The 16,956-nt window shown below is 40.7% G+C and overlaps 1 protein-coding gene across 2 annotated transcripts; it reads right to left on the bottom strand.

Moving 5' to 3' along the window:
- Window positions 1-5,170: 5,170 nt before the first annotated feature.
- On the bottom strand, window positions 5,171-14,419 carry LOC119429306 (interleukin-18-like). 2 transcript variants are annotated; one of them, XM_037696964.1, is made up of 5 exons: window positions 14,353-14,419; window positions 13,949-14,119; window positions 10,695-10,834; window positions 9,779-9,805; window positions 5,171-5,477 (listed from the first exon to the last, which is right to left on the bottom strand). In XM_037696964.1, the coding sequence occupies exons 1-5, from the start codon at window positions 14,417-14,419 to the stop codon at window positions 5,274-5,276; spliced, it is 609 nt and encodes a 202-aa protein (XP_037552892.1). In that variant the 3' UTR covers window positions 5,171-5,273. The 2 variants fall into 2 exon arrangements, 1 of the variants encoding a protein (XP_037552892.1); XR_005187759.1 differs by lacking the exons at window positions 5,171-5,477; window positions 9,779-9,805; window positions 10,695-10,834 and adding an exon at window positions 14,219-14,230 and having other exon boundaries at window positions 14,028-14,092; window positions 14,353-14,406.
- Between the last annotated feature and the right edge of the window lie 2,537 nt (window positions 14,420-16,956).

Below are 16,956 nucleotides of genomic sequence, written 5' to 3'. Positions count from 1 at the left end.
TGTGCAGATATTATTCCAAATGGAAGACGTAGAAAACGGTACCTGCCATAGGTCGTGTTGAAGGTCGTCAGGAACGATGATTTCGTTGTGAGTTGGATGGCCCAATAGCCTGAACGTGCATCCATGACACTTAAGTACTGTGCTCCTGCCAGCTTTGGCGTGATGTCATCCAGTGTTGGAAGAGGGTAGTGAGGCCTTTTCATGGCTTTGTTTAACTCACGTGGGTCGAGGCACATGAGTTTTCCATCACGCTTTTCTGCGATCACTGGACCATTTACCCATTCAGTGGGCTCTTTTACTTTGGCAATTATGCCGTTTTTTTCCATTCCATCCAACTCCTGTTCAAGTCGCTCACGCAGTGTAAAAGGGATCCTCCGTGGGCGATACACCACAGGCGCTGCGTCTGGGTTGATATGTATATCACATTCTCCTGGAAATTTTCCTATGCCTTTGAACACATCGGCAAACTCATCCATAATGTTTGTGCTCTGCACTGACATGACCAGCTTAACTAGGTCTAGGTCCAGGCATGCCCTCAAACCTAGGATGGAGGTGCTGCTGTTTCCACAATATCAAAGGTCAGTGTTGTGTGGATGTCCTTCCACTTACATTTGAGCTGGCATGTGCCTTTTATGTCCAGTTTTTCTCCTCCATAACCAGACAGTGAGCATGTGGGTGGTGCCAGGCTGACTTGTTTAAAAAGCTTTTTAAATATTCGTGCAGGAATAACATTACCAGTGGCTCCAGTGTCGAGCTTAAAATGCACAATTTGATGCAACGAGCCTATTTCGACATCAGCATAAGCCTGCTCATTAGCTTCCCCTTCATTTAGCTTTGTTATGGAGTCAATAAAAAATTCTCCATCCTCATCAGAAGCATCAGGTTTAATTGCGTACACAGGGTTGTGCCTTTGTGGTGCTTCTGACCTGCAAGCTTTAGCAAAGTGGTTCATTTTGTTACACTTTTTGCATTTCTTTCCTTTTGCAGGGCACTCATCTCTCTGGCTGTGTGTCTGCGCACACCTCCCACATGGCTTTCCCACCTTGTAGCCTGGGGCTGTCCTCCCTTTGTGCTGCATGCTCTGACGCTTTGAGAACACAGCATGTGCAGGCACTGCTCCTTGTGAGCTCGTGTGTGGGTTCCCCATGACTTTTAATTGAGCCTGTGTGATTTCATGTGAGCGTGCAAAGTCTATGGCTTTTTGCAGTGTTAAATCAGACCCTTGGCTCATCAGTTTTTCTCTGATTTGTGGGGAATTTGTTTTAAAAACAATCATGTCTCGAACCATTTCGTCACTGTTCTCATAGCCACATTGATTGACGAGTAGCTTTAACTCTGTCACAAAGTGTTCGAATGACTCCCCTTCCTCTTGGACTCTTTCATAAAACTTATATCTGGCAAAAATGGTGTTCGTCTTTGGCATGAGATGCTGTTCAAACCGTTCAAAATAGGTTTTTAGCTTCATCACTGGTCAACTGCCATGTGTTACAAATATTTCTGCCTCGTTTTCCTACCCACAGGAGAAGATAGCTGCACAGGACGTCTTCCGACTTGTCTTTTAGCGGACCGCTAAACATTAGCTTTGCGTGCTGGACGAAGTCCTGCCAGGCTTCGGGGGGGTTAACTGCATCCCAGTCCATCTGCGGTGCGGGAACTCCGGACGAATCCATTTTGTAATCTCCAGCGGTCGTGCAGTTCGCGATACTCTGACACCATGTAATGTTTTGTATTTGTCTTAATAAAGATAATCAACACGCTTCATGAGCCCGGGTCCGTTTATTGCATGCCCGTAACATGTACACAGAATCCTTACGTCACATCCTGTCTACTATATGGCAAGCCCATGAGGACTATAATTATGACGGTTTACAATACAACATTGTAAATACAACAAGGTCCAAAAACCAAAACCTCAGTCTTCTCTGTGTTCAAAAGGAGAAAATTAAGGGTCATCTAGGTTTTTATGTATTTAAGACATGCTTGTAGTCTAAGTATTATGGTGTTGAATGCTGAGCTGTAGTCAATGAAGAGCGTTCTCATATAGGTGTTTGTTTACCTTATCCAAATGGCTGAGGGAGGTGCTTAAAGCTAGTTGTGCTTTGTTGTGTGTGTTTTATATGTAGATATATGTGATAACTTCTGGTTGCATGAGTTTGTTCTTTGTTAAAACTAAACTGATTTTGTACAAAGTGTTTAATAGATTGTGTATGTAAAATTTACACTCTTAAATATTGAATTTCACTGCGAGGTCTCACCCTGTGTCTCTATGTGGCATGAAAACATCTACTGCAGTAACTATTTTAAGTTATTAGTAGCTTAGAATTCTTTTTTCCTTAATGTTGGTCGATAAGACAGAAATGCCTCACTAAATGCTTCAGGTGACACCGTGAACTTCACTACCGCCACCATTACAGCTATCTTTGTTTGTTTGTCCGAGGTTAGCGCACCCTGTGTTACATTCCCTCCCTTGTGGGTGAAGCAATCTTACCCTTTATGTAAAATATTTGATGATGTTCTTATAGAAACAATTCCTGAATGGTGATTGTAATGAAGGTCTTCATTATTTATTCTGGCATACTTAAAATGTTGAAGATTGAATAGTTTAAATGAAATAATGACAAGGAGAAACATCCATCCATCCATTATCTTTACCTGCTTATTCCATTTTGGGTCACAGGGGTCGCTGGTGCCCATGTCCAGCAATCACTGTGCGAGGGGCGGGGTACACCCTGGACGGGTCGCAAGTCCATCACAGGGCCACATAGAGACAAACAACCATTCACTCTCTCATTCACACATAGGGACAATTTAGTTACCAATCAGCCTAACATGCATGTTTTTGGTCTGTGGGAGGAAACCGGAGCACCCGGAGAAAACCCACGCATGCACGGAGAGAACATGCAAACTCCACCCAGAAAGGCCCCTGGACCGGGGTTTGAACCAAGGACATGCTCGGTGAGAGGCAGCAGCTCTACCAGTTGCTCCACCGTGCTGCCACAAGGAGAAACAGATTGAAATATTTTATTGTTAGTTTGTAGGTGTTCTTGGACAACTCCTCAGCTGGTACTGATGACATGTCCTGTTAACAAAACATACAAATGCATAAAATAAGTATTAGTGTGACTAATCTCTGAAATAGAGTGAAAGATGTTTGAGTATTGTGATAGTGTAAAAGTGACTTACCTCTTCTCTTCCTCTGCAGGGTGTTCAGGCTAAAAGATTCCCCTGGGGCCTGAGCACCTTTTTAAAGGTTCCGGAAGAGACCATTATTGATGATTGGGGGGGGGGGGGGGGGCTGTGCATTTGAGAAGTTTAATTGTATATTTATATGTAGAGAAAATGTGCTTTTAAGAGATGCGTTTAGTGATTGATAATGTTTAAGAAAGTAATTTGACGCTATTTTTTTGTAGAAGTTTGTTAATGTTTATGTATTTTGTTTACCCTGCTTCATGGTAGGTCTGTTAATGGGAGGGGGCAGTAGACTATAAAAGACTGCCTATTAGCAACAATTTTTTTGGCTACTGCTGAGACACTAGGTGACCTGTGAAGCTGGGTCCTCTGTTCAATGTTGGTGAATAAACACCCAGTGGGCCTGCACCTTTTCTCTGCCTCAAGTCTCCTGCTTTATCTAGCCACTAAGGGCCAATCTAACAAGTGGTGTCAGAAGCTGGGGCCGGATTCACAAAGTGGAGTTGAGGATGATAAAAGAAATAGAAAAGAAAAAGCATGTCCAGCATGTGGAGCTTCATGATGGAGCAAAGTCAACTGATGACCAGGAGGGTGTGGCATCCAGCAACCCTGAGGAGGAGATTGAAGAACTGGCAGAGTTGGTTAAATCACTCATTCAGTCTCAAGCAGCAAGAGATCAACAGATGGACAAAGATGCCTCCTGTCAAGAGTACAGATGGAAGTGTATGCAGCACCAGTTTCACCAAATACAGCTACAAGTTAATGAAAGGAAACAAGACTCTAGAGGTGAGCAGCAAGAGCCTGGAGAGGTGCAGCCTCTAGATGACACTGATGATCCAGGTGAGGGTGTGAGTCAACAACCAACCATATTTGTCGGACCTGAGAGGGATTTCAGCATACACAGAGAACCTAAGCTGCATCCTCTTTCATCTAATGATGACACTGAACATTTCTTGACCACTTTTGAAAGAATGGCCCAAGTCTGTCGATGGCCAAGGGATGAATGGGCTGTACATCTCATTCCCCTATTTACTGGTAAGGCACCAAGTGCGTATGTATTAATGGATATTGCAGACTCAGAAGATTATGAAAAAGTGAAGGTGGCCATATTGCAAAAGTATGAGATTACAGCTGAAACCTATCGTCGATGTTTCCGTTCTCTGGACGTTTTTCCTGGGGAGACTCCACAAGAGCTTTATGCGTGCCTCAAGGACATGTTTTCCAAGTGGGTTAAACCAGACATAAACCAGACCAGATACTGAAAGCAAAGGTTCACATACTTTTACCACTCACAAATATTTATTGGATCATTTTCCTCAGTAAATAAATGACCAAGACCAAGTATAATACTTTTGTCTCATTTGTTTAACTGGGTTCTCATCTACTTTTAGGACTTGTGTGAAAATTTGATGATGTTTTAGGTCATATTTATGCAGAAATATAGAAAATTATAAAGGCTTCACAAACTTCTAGTACCACTCACTGAAATCATCCATTATCTTTACCCGTTTCTTCCTTTTCGTGTTGTAGGGGTGACTGGTGCCGATGTCCAGCTATCACTGTGCGAAAGGTGGGAGACACTCAGGACAGGTCTCCAGTCCATCACAAGGACACAAAGAAACAAACGAGACAAACAACTATTCACTCCCTCACAAGGACAATTTAGAGTTACCAATCAGCCTAACATTCATTCAAACTTTATTTATACAGGTTAGTCTCATTAAGCCTCGAGGACTCATTTACAAGAGACCTGATTTAAACAAAGAATGATGACAAAAGTAGACAAAAATGACAACAGTAAACAATCATAAAAAATCATAAATTGAAAAATGGAAGAAAATGATATTAAAAAACAAAACAAAAACAGCTATAGTGTAAAGCAATCTAAAATACTAACTTTGGTCTTTGAGAGGAAACTAGAGTACCCGGAGAAAACCCACAAAAGAACATGCAAACTGCACCCAGAAAGGCCTCCGGCTGGGATCAGAACTGGGGCGACGTGCTGCGTGGCCAAACCCTTTGACCAAATAAAGTTCAGGTTTTATTTTCTCTTGTACTTTGTGCTGACTTTCATAAGTTTCTGCTCATGTTTGGAAAGTCACAAAGATCTTGGTGGAGTCATCCACTTCATCCGAAGAGCGCAGGGTCAGTTTCATCAAGCAGGAAGGATCCTCGATGGGCTCAAATGCTAGAAAATGCCCTTTATACACGGTGGACTCAAATGTATACATGTTACTGGAGATTTTCTTCCAGTAGAACAAGGCCTTGTGTCCCGTGTCATTAATCTTCTTGAGATGAGCAATATCCTGGGGACAGACAGACAGGTTGCTATCATTGTTTTTATTATCACAAAATACTGAAAGTACTTGTCACAATGTGATGTTTATAGAAGTTAAAAACTGAGAAATTTGATGACCCTTCCACTGACACCCTTCTGGATATGGCATCATTAGTTGATCCCAGATTTAAAACAACATACATTACCACAGAGAAGTTGGAGAAAATTAAGAACAGAGCCATAAAGATGTCATGCTGTCTAATCAAGGTGCTCCAGGTTTGCCTGCTTCACAGCCCAGTGAAATGGAAGTGGTATCAGAGCCAGATGCACCAAAAAAAAAAAAAACACTTGGAAGTTTCTTTAAAAAGGCCAAAACATCCTCTTCCAAAACTTTGTCATCACTTAGACAATTAATGGACGCAGAACTTTCTGCCTACTTGCAGTCTGTGAATGCCGACAGTGAATCTGATCCACTGCTGTGGTGGAAAGGCCATGAAGAAATATTCCCAAATGTGAAACAGCTGGCAAAAAAAGTATCTGGGTGTACATACTACTAGCTCCCCATCAGAAAGGGTATTTAGTACTAGTGGAAATGTGGTGACATGTCACCGGGCCTCCCTCAAACCTGAAGCTGTTGACAGGCTTGTGTTTTTGGCACAGAATCTCAAAAAAACAATGAACCTTTTGCATCGATGAGACCTATTCAGGGGTTTTAATGTCACCATTTGAAAATAAGCTTCTTTTATTTCAACTTAGCATCATTTCCTTTTTTTACGTGTGTTTAAAATCTAGCACACAAAGAGTAATTATTATTTAAATTATTTTGAGATGCTCTAACGCCTGTGATAAAACTGTTCTTGTACAGGGATTGTGCAGATATTGCCTGAACTTGGCACCGTTTACCAGTTTAGCACTTTTTGTGTTTTGTTGTTCAAAATTTTCAGCATATGTAAATTGTTTAGAGAAGCTCTGATACCTGTGGCTGTTCTGGGTGAGTTGATTATATAGTCACTATTTAAACTTTTATTTTTGTAATCTGGACTCATCAGGTTTTTTGATTTTACAATTTTTATGCAAAAAGCACTAACAAGCACCTTTTTTTTCCAGACAGCTGATTTATTTTTCATTGTGGATTTGTGCTTGGTGTACTTTTTTTGCTTGTTTATCTTGTTTATTAAAGGTATAGTGTTGACAACAGTAAGAGACGGTGGTACTAATTTCATTACTGAAGAAGATGATTTGTGTGCAACTGATGGTTACAATAAAACATTTTAAACTTATTCTGATTTTATATTCAATTTAAAAAAAACATCAATGGTCTGTTTGATAGAGTACACCAGTGCAATTTTAAATACTAGTTTAAAGTAAGACTGGAGATTATTTATTAATATCGTGATATATATCGTGTATCGTGATATAGCAAAATAATATCGGGATATTAGATTTTCCTCATATCGCCCAGCCCTAGTCCATTTACCATTTAATTAAATTTAAATGAAAAATAACACACACATTCTCTATCACTGTCAATCAGCTAACAACCAGCAGCATCAGGCCAGCTACTGGAGAGACTGACGTTAGGTTTTCTCACTTGGAAACAGAACAAATGTAGGATATTGTAGAGACTTACTTGCCAACAAGTTATGAGTTGGGAGTGAAACAGTGCTGAGCTCCCTTGACTCCCACATGTTTATATTCATCTCCGTGGTTCTCCCGTGCCATGTCATCACTTTTGCAAAGCTGCATGTTGCGAAATTTTTATCTTTGTGAAGCATTAAGTGATCCCACACTTATAAGGACTTGGGTCGAACTGTTTTCTCGGCATCGGTCATGTGTAAAATTTACTTAATGTCCTTTGAAAACACCACCCCTGCTCTGCTTCCGCCTTCCCCCTCGCTCTGTTCAACTCGTGCTACAGTTTTTTTTTTTTAATTTATTCAGTCAGCCAGCATTGACTATGCTCTGCAGGTGAACAGTACGGCTCCGCAACATGGAGACGCATAATTGCGCGACACAACAAATCAATAATGAAATTCGTTGCCAACACTTAATAATCGATTTTATCGATTCGTTGTTGCAGTCCTACTGTGGACCATGCCATCTTATGTCATAAGCTCTCTGATATTGGTTTCTCAGATCACACTACTGGTTGGTTCTCTAATTATCTCACAGATCGCAGGCAATGTGTTCAACATAATGGTACTTCTTCCAGTTATCTAACAGTTAACATCTGTGTACCACAAGGTTCAGTCTTAGGACCCACCCACTTCACAATCTACATAAGTAATGTAGGTCAGATTATTCCTGATGCTGTGAGATGACTTCTGTTGTGATTTGGCGCTATATAAATAAACTGAATTGAACTGATGCAATCTTACATTTCTATGCTGATGACACAGTTGTTTATTGTCAAGCTAGAACAGTTGCTAAGGTTCTCCAGCTTTTACAGCCTGCTTTTGACATCATCCAGTCAAATTTATTCCGCTCAAACTTGTGCCAAATGTTGGCAAAACCAAAGGAATGTTATTTTCAAACAGGAAGTCGATTTCAGCAGTCCTTCCTTCTATTTTATCTTCATATGGTGTTCCTATTGAGTTTGTAGATTCTTATAAATACTTAGGTATCTTGGTCAATCCGCATCTCTATTTTAAACCCCATGTCGAAAACTTGGTAAAGAAACTGAAATTAAAACTGGGTTTCTTTTTCAGAAATAGATCCTGTCTAACTCTGAACACTAGGAAACACCTTGTAACTGCGACTTTCCTTTCTTCCACTGACTATGGTGACATTATTTACATATTATGAATGCTCCTGCAAGCAATTTGCAGATATTGGATGCTGTCTATCACGGGGTGCTAAAATTCATAACTGGCTGTAACTACCGTACCCATCACTGCACCCTGTGATGACCAGTGAACCAGTGAATACTGGTTAACAGGTCATTAACTTCATGTTGACTCTCTCACTGGTACATTTTCATCTTTAAATAATTTCTTGGTCTGTTGCCTTCATACATCTCCTCCTACATGTCACTACATGCTGTGGCTAAGTGGTTTGAGCAGTCGTCCTCCAATGCAAGAGTTGGGGGATTGAATCCACCAGCAGTCACATGTCGAAGTGTCTCAGGGCAAGACACTGAACCCCTCGATGACTCCGATGTGTGTCCCATCGGTGTATGAATGTGATCTCAAAGTACTGATTAGTCTCTTTAGAATTATTTGTTCAATTAGCTTTGTAGAGATCTAGTAGGGTGATGTATGAATAGGTAAATGAGGACACAGATTGTAATGTAAAGCACTTTGAGTATATCGATGAGCTAGAAAGGCGCTATATAAGTACAGTCCAGTTACCATTTACAGTCCATTACATGAGTGCAGCTACTGCATGTGCTCTCAGGACATTATTACATGCAGTGCACCCTCAATACACTGCATTCACTGCAGACTAAACTAGGCAAAAGGGCCTTCTCCTACTCGGCTCCTTTATTCTGGAACATCTTGCAAAAAAAACAAAACCTTGACCTCTCTAAGTGGCTTCAAACAACTGCTAAGTTCATGCCAAAAACCAACACAGACATATCCTGATGCATGCTCAATAATCCAGGTAGAAAAATCCAAAAAAGTTCAATCTGGTCCTCTGGACATTCAAAAAACAAAAAACAAAAACAAAACAAAGCAAAAAATATAGAAATGTTTCGTCTCTCATCCAAGAGACTTCCTCAGTCTGAGGTGCTGTTTTCAGCTCAGTCTCTTAAATAGCACATTCTCAGACCAGTATTTGCAGTTTGACTCCCATCACCCTTTGGAGCACAAGTTAGGAGTCATCAGGACTCTGTATCACAGAGCAGACAGCGTCCCCACTAGCTCAGGAGCCAGGCAGAAGGAGAAATCCCACACAAGACAGGCTCTAGAGCAATGTGGATATCCTAACTGGGCCTTCCTGAAAGAAGAGAAGAAACCCAAACAGCACTCCAGTCAGCCAACAGGTGAAAAGGAGGAACCCAGGCCAGTGGTCATTCCGTATGTTGAGGGAGTATCAGAGAAACTGAGACGTTTATTTTCTAAACATAACATCCCAGTGGCTTTTAAACCCCAAAATACATTACGGCAAAGACTGGTTCATCCCAAAGATCCAGTCCCCTGGCACAAACAGAGCAATGTTGTGTATGCTGTTCAGTGTCAGGAGGGCTGTGATCAGTCTTACATCGGAGAAACAAAACAGTCACTGGCCAAAAGGATGGCCCAGCACAGAAGATCAACATCATCAGGCCAGGACTATGCGGTCTACACTCATCTCCCGGCCAGCGGTCACTCTTTCAGGGATGAAGATGTGCACATCCTGGACAGAGAGGAACGATGGTTTGAGAGAGGAGTAAAGGAGGCCATCTTTGTGAAAAGAAACCGTCCATCGTTAAACAGGGGTGGAGGCCTCCGGGTTCAACTGTCCCCCTCTTACAATGCTGTGATTGCTAGTATCACTCAGCCCTCTGTGAACAGTAAATAGCCATCAGTGTGCTAATGATCCATTGTTAGGCTGATGGTCCTTCTTGAGCATGTGATCAGCTGGTTTTGGTTGTCAGCAGCAAAACTGGTTGATCCACTCTGAGACGGTGCTATTTAAGAGACTGAGCTGAATACAGCTCCTCAGACTGAGGAAGTCTCTTGGATGAGAGACGAAACTTTTCTACATTTTTTTGTTGATTTATTTTGTTTTGTTTTTTTGAATGTCCAGAGGACCAGATTTAACTTTTTTAGAATGTCCAGTTTTGTTTTTAGATTTGTTTGGACTCACTTCATGGAGACCGCACCTCCATTTTAAATATCTTAAAGCTCAGTGCTAAACACAAGATTTGATGCAGACCAGGCCTAGAAGGGTCAGGGCTGTTTTGGTGACAAAAGGAGAAAGTGGTTATAATGCTTTGGCCAACCGGTGTGTTTCCATATTTGAAAAAGTACAAGTTAAGTTAGCTAATTTCACCCTCATGTTAATGTTCAGGATAAAGTTTGTATCAGGTCTACAGGCTATATTTGTTCTGCAACAAAATTTAGATTGTCATCATAAAACCTGATGATAACTTGGGGTAACTAAGTAAGTAGTAATATCAAAACCCAACCTGGGTCCGTGACATCAGTCCAAACAGTAAACGAGCTCATTACTAGAATCTGAAACATTTTGAAAGCACATTGGTTCCAACAAGAACAAGAAAAAAATCCAGACTTAGACTTACCATGGTCTTAGGAATAACCTCTCTGGTATTCTGGCAGCATACCACCATTGCCTGATTCTCTGATTTTTTGGTATATAGCATGACTGGCTGTGTCTCATTTTTTGAAGTGTCCTGATAAATCTGGATTTTGAATGTGCAGTCTAAAATTAAAACATAAGACATGCCATAAGATAATGATGAACAACACGTGACAAACACAATCAGCAACAGAACTGAAGAAAGCCTTTAGTACACTAATCAGTCTGCTGTGAAGCTTCATCTAATATCTGGGAATAGGCCAGTAAAATCACTGTACATATTTATTCAGGCTAAAAAATCTGCCAACATGCACCATTTTATTTTTTGACATGCATATTGTATGCATTTTCATTTTCTTGGTTACTTCAATGTTTTTAAGTTGTTTTTCTATCTATTGTTTTTACAGTTTCCATTCACCTTTTTTAATTTGTCAATTCTAAATGCCAATCAACAAGTCAGTGCAGCTTCAAGAAAACCTTGTTTAGACACAAGTTGACTTTCTGTGGTTTGGTTAATTTATAATCTTTTAACGCTCATCATCCATACATCCATCATCTTTACCCACTTCTTCCTTTTCAGGTCGCGGTGGTCACTGGTGCCCATATCCAGCAGTCATTGTGTGAGAGGTGGGGGACACGCTGAACAGGTCTCCAGTCCATCACAGGGACACATGGTGACAAAAAAAACATTCACTCTCTCACTCACATTTAAGAACAATTTAGAGTTCCCAATCAGTCTAATGTTTTTGGTCTGTGGGAGGAAACTGGAGTACCCAGAGAAAACCCACATAGCACGGAGAGAACATACAAGCTCCACCCAGAAAGGCCTCCCGGCAGGGATTTCAACCTACAACCTGCACACTGAGAGGCAACAGCTCTACCAACTGCACCACCGTGCTGCCCTCAATGCTCATCATATAATAATTACATTTTTTTAAGCTAGCACTGATGTCATAGTAGAAATGTACCAATTTACTGACTAGTGACAAAGTCCAATGTTTTGTTGGTGTGTGTCAAAATGTTTTTGATATTGCTCCTCCACCACCACCTGACTGCTGAATGTCAGGCTGCTGAAAAATGATACTGGTACATTGGTACACGTTTTGAATAGAAGTATTTATGGTCACACAGAATCAATATCCAATACAGGTATTGATGCATCCCAAGCATTCGATTATTAAAATAGTCTATAGCTGACCTATGGTTGTTGTAGATTCTCAGTCATCCAGGAACTGACTGAAACTTTTAAAAAACTGCCCTTATATTGAGTGCAACCTATATTAGGGCCAAAAATGCTTATTTGAATAATAATAAAAAAGTTAACTGTGTGTTAACTTTTAATTCTGACCTGTTAGAATTTAAGATTTACAGTTCGTAAGAATACCTGACTGCTAACCTAGCAGTTAGCTTTAAGATTTGGTTTAAGATCAGTGGTTTTATTACTTTCATGTCATGCATGCCGCGTTGTCAAATTTTCTTTTGGCTTTTTCCTCTTCAAGGGTCGCCACAGCAAGTCATCCTCCTCCATCTCATACTGTCCTCTGTATCCTCTGTCCTCACTCCAACTATAACCATGTCTTCTCTTACTGCATCCATATAGCTCCTCTTAGGCCTTGCTCTTTGTCTTTTTCCGGGCAGCTGCATTTCCAACATCCTTCTACCAATATACCCACTGTCCCTCCTCTGGACATGTCCAAACCATCTCAGTCTGGTCTCTCTAACTTTATCTCCCAGTTGTTCAACATGTGCTGTACCTCTTATGATCTCATTCCTAATCTTATCCATCCTTGTCACTCCTAAGGAAAACCTCAATATCTTAATTTCTGCCACTTCCAGTTCTTTCTCCTGTTTTTTTTGTCCATGTCTCCAGACCATACAACACAGCTGGTCTCACCACTGTCTTGTAAACTTTTGGTTTGACCTTTGCCGACACCTTTTTGTCACAAATCACTCCTGAAACGTTTCTCCATCCACTCCATCCTGCCTGGACTCTCTTCTTCACCTCTTTACCACATTCCCCATTTTCCTGGACAGTGGACCCCAAGTACTGAGGCGGCTGTGGCTGAGTGGTTAGAGCAGTCGTCCTCCAATGCAAGAGTTGGGGGTTTGAATCCACCAGCAGTCACATGCCTAAGTGTCTCTGGGCAAGACACTGAACCCCTCGATGCCTCTGATGTGTGTCCCATCGGTGTATGAATGTGATGAAGCACTAATTAGTCTCTTTAGAATGATTTGTTGAATTAGCTTTGTAGAGATCTAGTAGAGTGCTGTATGAACAGGTAAATGAGGACACAGATTGTGTTGTAAAGTGCTTTGAGTATCTCGATAAGATAGAAAGGCGTTATATAAGTACAGTCCATTTACCATTTACTTGAAGTCCTGCACCTTTGTGACCTCTGCTCCTTGTAGCCTCACTGTTCCACCGGCCTCCCTCTCATTCACACACATGTACTCCATCTTACTATGGCTGACTTTCATTCCTCTTCTTTCAAGTGCATACCTCCACCTTTCCAAGTTCTCTTCCACCTGTTCCCTGTCCTTACCACAGATCACAATGTCATTTGCAAACATCATAACCCACGGGAATTCCTGCCTGATCTCATCTGTTGTTCAGTCCATCAACATAGCAAACAAGAAGGGGCTCAGAGCTGATCCTTGATGCAATCCCACCTCCATCTTGAAGCTATCTGTCACTCCTACAGCACATCTCACCACTATCCTGCTGTCCTCACATGTCCTGTACCAGTCTAACATACTTCTCTGCCACTTCTGATTTCCTCAGGTCTTCTTGTCAAATACAATGAAAAATCTAATGCAAATGTAAAAATTTAATGCACTACAGTGTTTCCCCTAGTTACCTAGTTAACTTGCCATAGCAGGGTGCTCATCTCATCCATGATTTTTGTTGACGTGGGGGGACTGAGACATGTCTGAGCACAGCTTGTACCAATAGTTTTTGAGCGAGGGTGGGGAGGGGTCATTCAGCATGAGGGAAGAGGCGCCTTTAGCTTTTTAGCTAGCGTGCCTATATTGCGTGCCGCTAGCTTAGCGCTATGTCATTGCAGGGGGGGTGTCGGTTTGGTTGGGTGCTCAGTTCTGTTGACGGGGTGGGGCACCCCGCTTGTATAATGGTAGGGGAAACGTTGCACTAAAAACAAAACCCTATGAATGAAAGAAAGGTTGGTCTAAATTTAAAACCTAGACAGTTGAAAAAAAAATGTTTTTGCTGCCACTTACCAGACTGTTGTCGTTCCTCTGAATTCCTGTCCTGGAAATCAAAGTCCTCTGAAGTCTTTAAAACTAGGTATTTTCTATCCATACTTTGTATCCAACACTGCTTTGAACCGTTGGAGGAAGACCTGAAAGCATCTGTTTGCAGATCTGTTTTTGTGAGGAAAGCGTTAATAACTAACTGCCCTTTATCACTACTTAGATTAGGTAAAGCTCAAAAAGATTAAACAAATTTAAGGTAGCTGTGCATTACAAAAAACTATTTAAACTGATTACCTGATTCAAGTACTATACAGTACACAGCCAGGGAAACACAAGAGAAAAGACGAGAGAAAATAAAGGTGCAACTTTAAATAAATTTTGTATTTTACAACATAGTAAAAAGGATGTTGTCACGTGTGAAAACCTACTTTCAAAGTAGAAGGAATTGCCACAAACATTAAAAAATTCAATGGGTATGTTGTCGCTGGCAGCCATCAGGTCAAATCCTGTAAGAATAAACGACAAGTCACTTTTAGAACAAATAAACCAATATATAAAATTTTAAAAATAAAAATAAAAAACAAAGACATCAACATTAAAACTCATGCTCAATAATCCTAGTAATAAATCCAACAAAATTAAGTCAGGTCCTCTGGATGGTTTCTTTGTGTTGAAATGTTTCATCTATCATCCAAGAGACTTCATCAGTATGAGGACCCACAACAAACTCAGTCTTATAAAGACATCAACAATTTTCCAACTCTGAAGCTGAGAAAAGCAATATAAGTTTTTAGTGATCTTTAAATTTTGATTAGGAAATACAGTATATACAATATGTAACAGGTGTAATGAACTATATCTGTCTCTGATATTATTCATAATTTAAACGGATTCTTTCATTTTTCTGGACTGAGTACTATCGTGCCTTGAATGATTAAATGTGGACGGAAACGTGTTTTATCTTTGACTCACCAACAACAGTGGGTCATTTATTTAAAAACGATTTAAACACATCACACATTTACAATAATTGGCAGATTGATTACAATAACAAATTTTAATTAATCAGCTTTGCAGTGAGAAAATCATACGGCAATGATTTTATCACTTGCAACTAAAATACAACAGACATTTCTGAAAATATCTGGATTAATTACTGGCAGATAGAAGAGTTTTAAAGATGGGAAATGAAGTTTAAATGGAGAGGAAAAGATGGATGAGGGAATATGTCTATTATAACCAGAAACAACACGCTCCTTTGGACCCAGCTTAACCCACGGTACACTTCGCAGTTGAAGATCGACTCTTTACCTGGCAGAAGATATCTCAGCGTCGGTGTAGAGTTCTCTTCACGCTTTTCAGCGTAAGGATAGCAGAGACCTCAGGAGCTGTGAGATCATCCCTGAACAGACTTCCTCATTGTTCAGAGCTTCCGTCGGGTAGAGCCACACCGAGACGTCGTGGCATCGACGGACTCTCGTCACTCCATTAGAAACTTCTCTGGAACTTGTTCTGCTCGGAACTTAGTTCTGCGTAGTTCCCGTTGTTCTGCTTGGAACTAGGAAGTGTCGACCCTTTTAAAGAGGTCACTTCCGGTTCCTTTGAGAACTTCCTGATTGGTTGAAAGAACCAACAGGGTTGTGGTCTTAGTGACGTAAGAGGGTCATTAAAAGTCAGAAAAACAATGCGATGTTTAGGAACAGATAGAAAGATGTTTTAAGAACAGACAGAAAGATGTTTTGAAGAACAGAGACATTTAGGCACCATTCTTCTTCTATCTATCTGAAAAAGTTAAACATGACATTTCGTTCCGATAAACATGTTTTTGACCGAAACTTGACTTCTGACCCACATCACGACTTGCTCATTTCAGACAGAAGATCAAAAAATGCATAATTACTCTTGTAACAAACATTAACTTGATTTCTACTTTGAATGAGGATTAAAAATCATTTATACTGTTTCACAGTTGATTTAAAATGAGTAGTTCACTTCAACATTTAAAATGGTTTGAACTAAACACACTTTTGATTATCAAGACATTTGTAAAATAGTAATGATAATATGAAAAGAGAGTGTTCTTTCAATTGATCAGTGCAGGATACAATTAGAAAGTCTCTGGATGAGCTTAATTTGTATTTCTGGACTCAAATCAATGAAATAACAGTTCTTGTTCCAGGAAGGCCCTCAGGGTCAGGACTTGACCTGAGGCTTAGTTCACTACAGTCCCCCCTTTGGAAATCGCCTGTCCATGGGGATGAATTCCAACATGAACTTACGCCTTCGAATGTCCTTGAGCTTGATGTAATCCAGCAAGGAAAACAAAAGTCAAAGGAGGTAATCCCACAATGTTTTTGGTAATTCCATTGTGTTGTTGGTAATTCCATAATGTTGTTGTTAATTCCATTGTAGCAATGCTTTAACCCCTTGGAAACAAAATCTGTAATCCCTTGGAAAAAGTCATATAATCCACAACGGTAAATCCACAACGAATGGAGGTGTTGATTGATCAGAATACAGAGGGGTTCCCTTGATTGAACTGAAGATGCGGCCACTGGATGCAGAGTGGAGACCAACGTTAGGATTGCAGGTCTCCTCCAGCGAAGGTCGTCGCTGGGTGACGTCCAGTCGGTGCCGTTCTGGTTCAATGTGTCATGCAATTATGTGGTTTAAGGTAGGCTTATGAAGGGGATTTTAGATAGGGCCTCAACCTATATGCACCTGGTGTGTAAGCTATTATGATTGGGAACAGCTACAGCTACCAGTTAAAGGGTGGAACATGCTGAAAAGGGTAGTTATAGGGGTCTATACCTATAGAAGGGTGTTCAAACTATTTTTCCATTCCTAACTTGGTTTAAGTTAGCTTTACATGGCAAAATATAGTTTGGTTCAATTGTCTGTTGTCCTTTTAGACGAACGACTTGAGATTGGGTGTTTGGTTTCCCCATAAATGTTTTTTGGAGTCTATGGCGAGACTCATCAAAAAGAATTAGCTATCCCCCCGAATAGAATTGTTCGAGTAGGTTCGGCTT

This window comes from Nematolebias whitei, unplaced genomic scaffold (genome assembly GCF_014905685.2).
Source record: "Nematolebias whitei isolate Nwh7 unplaced genomic scaffold, NemWhi1 Nwh_scaf_408, whole genome shotgun sequence".
Taxonomy (NCBI): Eukaryota; Metazoa; Chordata; class Actinopteri; order Cyprinodontiformes; family Rivulidae; genus Nematolebias; species Nematolebias whitei.
Note: the sequence above shows the minus strand (reverse complement) of the source record. Positions and strands in the feature narration are given on the sequence as shown.